The 5,263-nt window shown below is 43.7% G+C and overlaps 1 protein-coding gene across 1 annotated transcript; it reads right to left on the bottom strand.

The window, feature by feature from the left end:
* Positions 1-237: 237 nt before the first annotated feature.
* Positions 238-1,110, bottom strand: LOC138357364 (uncharacterized). The gene has a single exon (XM_069314053.1). It carries the CDS (start codon positions 1,108-1,110, stop codon positions 238-240), a length of 873 nt encoding a protein of 290 aa, XP_069170154.1.
* Positions 1,111-5,263: the final 4,153 nt, after the last annotated feature.

Raw genomic sequence — 5,263 nt, 5'->3', positions numbered from 1 at the left:
TGCCATAAAATGGTTGACGGGTAGTTGAGGGTGATTCAGCTTCCATGGTAACCTGACCCAGTATTGATTATCTCTGTAGATAAATGAGTCCAGGTATTGTTTGTAAGTCCAGTCGTCATCTGGGCTAGGTTGTTCAGGGACAATGCCGAGAGTTGCCAGGTCCCATAGTTTATGTACAGGGGGATCAAGCTCATCCTCGGACATGTCTCTGAATTGCAGTGGAGACTGTTCTCCTAGTCATGCAACCATTACTGGGTTGGCAAGTTGGTGGTCTACAGGTGCGGGTTGTTTCAGCCGTAATAATGGGCCTGTTAGCAAATAGTCACCTGCAGATGGTAACAAGCTCATTCCTTGTTTTTCTTCCTTTCCTTTGATAAACTTATGGTAGACATCTAATCCCATAAGGATTCCAATATTGGAAAGGTTGTCTGACGTGATTTTATCAGCCAAATGGATTCCCTTTTCTTTCAGGAATTTGACTGTTGTACCTAGACCATATACATACAGGTCTGTTGGGAATCTATCTACTACCAGAGCTTGTATCGTTCGGACATAACCTCCTAAACGTACTTTAGGTCGTACTACCTTGAGGACTCGGGCTCCTGTGTTAGTCAGGAATCCTGCTATGTCTATTCGTGTCTCTCTTACAGGTGTGAGTTTCAGGGCATCTACCAACTCCTTTGAGATAAAAGTCATTTGGGATCCTTGGTCAAATAATCCACATATGGTGGCTTTGGACTCTCCATTTTTAATGATCAATTGAGCAGTGAGTAGAGCTGATTTATGATCAGACCTTGTTGAGAAGACACTTATGCCAAGTAACACAGTACAAAGCTGTACTGATGTGGTAGTTCCTTCCTCCTTCTGTGGTTTGGCAGACTTTGTACTTGAGTCCCCACAAAGTGCTGTATGGTGTTGACCCTTATGGCACCTATTACAGGTGCGTATTTGAGTTGTACAGGTGTCGAGATTATGTGCCCTTATAAACTTGGTACATTTACGTAACTCCTTGAGTCGTTTTATACGTGTAGCACGATCGGGGTAAACTTTGCAAAAGTATGACATGTGGTTGTTCATAGAACACACATGGTGTCCAGACGTTAACAGCATCTTGGGGAGTCACCGATTTGGGTGACGCATTAACTGTAGGTTTGGAGGGACCAACTGCATATGTGCCTACACTGCTTTGTTTCTACTTTGGGGAGGGGGAAGTTGTTTTAGGTTTGTTTGGAATACTGTTTGTACTCTGTTGTCTACTATTAGTGGTAGACAAAGGTTTAGATGTCACTTTTCCATCTGGGTTATCTCTTTGTCTTTCTATGATGGAACGCAAACCTTCGCTTATCTCCTTTACACTCAGAGAAGATTTGTTATATAAGACAAACAACTTATCCAGTACGTCACTGGGTAATTTGCGTTTCATATGGACTTGGATTATCCAGTCGGATTCGTCCAAGTTGACCTTGTTCTTAAGTGCTTTGAGCAAGGACTCAAGCTCTAATCTAAAGGCTTGGAGTGAGTCAGCCGTACTATTTGGAGGGTTAATATCCAACAGCTTCTGGGTTAGAAGTCTGATAGTCCTTTCTGGCTTAGCATAATTATCCTTAAGGAGCTGTAGGGCATTGTCTTAACCGTCATCAGTGAACGTCAGATCACAGACCAACTGTAATGCTTTATTCTTTAAGACACCCTGTAAATATGTAAATTTTGTCGTCTTTGCTGGCATTAACAATAGAATCCACAGAATCAACAAATTTGTTCCAGAAGTTGTCCCAACTCTCGTCCTTTGTACCAGAGAAAGTTGAGAGACTGAGTGATGGAAATTTGACTTCTGGTTGTGTCTAGTTTTGGGAAGCTGTGGCTTTAATATTTGTATTGGCCTTATGTGTGGTTATTAAATCGTCAAAGTGTTGTAACTTTGCATGCATTTCATCTTTGTAATCTGCATTTTCTTGTATTACATCATCCATTGCCTCTTCATTGATATTAGGAGTTGCGAGGATATCCTGATATTTCAGGATTTTTTTGAGCACATGTTGGTATTTGGTCTGTGCAACCTTATAATAGCCTTCCAGTTCTACGGAATTAATTGGAGTTTGATTACTTAAATCCTCACAATGTTTGATCTGTCGGGTTAAGTGGCCCTTCATGCCAGTGAGGGTCGCTTTTACGTTTTTGGCAGTAGACATCATGGCAGTATTTGCTAGCCTTGTTGGACTGTTTCTCGTACTTGAATTAGTAGAGCCACTAGTTTCCGAAATAGAGCTGCTTATCTTAAAAAAAAACCACTATATAATCATACACACTATAATTTGAGTGGTAAGCCTGCATCAATGCTGGAATTTCCTCAAGTTAACCCTTCTTTATCACTCTTGGTTCGTACAGAGACACAGATTAACACTCAAAGGTGAAATGATTATAGTTAAATTATTACTATAGTTAAGGTAATATTATGTAGACAACACAACTCGGGTTGTCATGAATATTGCATAAAAGTATGTGCTTGCTAGGTTGTAATATATGTTCAACTCTAGACAAGTGTAAAATGCTTAGCCTTACACCAGGCTAGCACAATAAATTAGACTAGGTTGCTGTACAACACCAGCCTAAAATGTCCTACCCTTGTACAAGAATTAGTTGTAAACAGAATTAGTCTGTTTTCCATCCTCCTGAGGTCTGTGATTTTCTTATCAAGGATCTCCTCAATGGCATTAGACCCTAGGGGGGTTCCAAGGAGGGTGCTGTTCTCGGCCCTAATGACATGGGCTTCAGGCAAGGCAGACCTTATTTTAGCTACGATGTCTGGGTTGGAGGAGACAACTTCACACTTGGAAGGGTTCAGGAAGAAACCCAGGGTTACTTCTTGCTCCCTTATTTTCCTGATATTTTCCATGAGGTAGTCTATGGTGCCAGCTATAGTGCCATCATCCAAAAACCAGACATTGAACTCAATGGACAAAGCTTTCAGTCATTTCATTTAAGATTAAGCAGAAAAGAAGGGGAGTGTCATGGGGTCGTGTGTTGTGACGGTGTCCCACCCCTATATTTCTTTCTTCCCAGCTTAGAAGAGTCATATCTCCGTAGCCTAAGTATTCTCTGATGTTCAGGGATTATTTTTATATGTGGGAAAGCGTGGAGCGTGATTAAGCTGGCTGTAAAATGGCCATCTAAGTTTGATAATGCAAGGGTCTTACGCCTTTTGGAGGCACAAGACAGTGCCGAGCCATCCTGTTTCCCGCCAAGACGTCGTGACGCTTCCCGGCACCTGATTGCCCAGGTGAGGTCACATGCTGGAAGTGACCAATGACGAGAGCCCTCGGGCCGTGTGACGTCACTTTTGGAGGGTTCTCGGGGCGGCTGGCGCCTGGGCGGGAAGAGTATGTCACAAACCGTCAAAGAGGGTGGATGCCCTTGGTTGAGCTCCAGATCTAGAGAGCCCTTACCAGTAGATTTAGGCTTCGCTTCGATTCTACAGACAGTCTGAGAAGCCATCCAACTTCCGTGGAGTGCTCAGAAGCAAGGACGGGCCGGATTAGAGAGCCAAGAGCTCTATCAAGAGTCTGCAGCAGAGGGAACGTTGGGCTGGTGACGTCTGGGACGCCCAGGGGACCAGTATTCCACATCAAGGGAAAAGCTACAGCCGGGCCAAATGTACTGGCAGTGAGGGGAGGGAAAGCTGTGCTGGACTGCGAGGTGTTGGCAGTGCCAGGAAGAGTGGAGGACGATGACGGCGGTACCTATCTCCAGTACCCCGGACAAGAGGAGGATTAAGGAAGTACCTGTTGTGAGTGAGAGCACGGAGAAGACACGTTAACACGAGGACGACGGAGGAACCTGGGTGTGTGGGAACTGTTCCTCAGGAGACCAGAAGCCAGGACCAGGAACCTCAACATCTCTCAACAGAGGACGAGTCAGCTTCGTGGTTGGAGTGAAATAAGCTAGATAATTGTCCCTCCCTTTATCCCTTTTGATCTAGGTGAACTAGAATATTTTATATGTTGTGAACATTTCTACTCATCATTTTATTGTCTAAGTGACAGAATATTAGCACTTTGGCATGCCCCGCGCACCACTCCTCAACTGTGCGATTTGGGTCCCAGCGTTTCACGGGAGCGCACGTTAATTCTGAATAGTGTATACTCTCTTTAACTTTGTCACCTTAATTCTCATCCTACGAGATTAAATTTGGTATTATTGTGTTCGCAATAGCATTCACTACAGCACTAAATGCATATAAACTCCAAAAGCCCGGCTAATTACCCGCAGCAAACAAAGAATGTGCGAACGAGTTATCCAGGAGTGCGCAAAAGCGATAAAATGTGTTCATTCTTTTCATTCTGGTCACCTCAATTTTCGTCCTAGGTCTTTCATTTTGGTATCAATGGGTTCACAATAGAAGTCTCTAGAGGAACATTTGCATATAAAATAAAAAACCTGGTCACGCTCCACCCGCCGATGAGTTGAAGACGGGCCACGTGTTAACCGCGAGTGAGCGCCCAGACGCCTTCCAGCTACACTCCCAATTCATGCCCACAAATGTTTAGTATTTAGTATTTTAGTATATGTAGTATTATAGTTTCGTATTTTTTGTGTAGTAGTTGTACATCACATAAGCATTGTAGATAGCCATTTGCACAAAATAGATGGTCATTTTCTTCATCCATTTGTGAGTTTTCCTTATGAAGTGATAATATTTGATCATTTGGTCAAAGTGATCAACACCTTTCATGTTTGTATTGTAGTCACAGATTGCATTCGGCTTGTTGACAGTTACCAAACAGTCCCCCCAAAAATCGGATAAAAACCTGATTTTTGGCAATTATTTTAGTGGATGACGCAATGCTGCGTCATCCCCGAGATTACCGACAGTAAACGGATGACGCAATGCTGTGTCATGCCCAGGCGAAAGTGTTAAGCTAGGAGTCAAGAGCTCATTTAGGCATGAGTTGGTGCGTGTGAGCATTAAGGCGGTGATGTTAGTGATTCTGGAAGTGGTAGCTGGTGTGCAAAGAGCCAGCAACGAACTCTGAAACGCCCAGCTGATGGCATTGCTAGAGGCGTGGGAATGTCACGACGTTTCTGACAGCTGGAGCTGTCAGCTGATCATGCTGCCAAAGGCATGAGGTTTCCCCCGCGCTCGAGGAGTAGACCCAGTCAGCTGACCATGTTGGCAGAGACGTGTCATTGAGAAGTGTTGCCAACAGCGACGATATCCGCCTTTTGACATTTCTTTACACAATTTATATGTGTATATATGCTTTTG

This window comes from Procambarus clarkii, chromosome 1 (genome assembly GCF_040958095.1).
Source record: "Procambarus clarkii isolate CNS0578487 chromosome 1, FALCON_Pclarkii_2.0, whole genome shotgun sequence".
NCBI classification, from domain to species: Eukaryota; Metazoa; Arthropoda; class Malacostraca; order Decapoda; family Cambaridae; genus Procambarus; species Procambarus clarkii.
The sequence above is the reverse complement of the archived record's forward strand: the minus strand, read 5'-3'. Positions and strand labels throughout refer to the sequence as shown.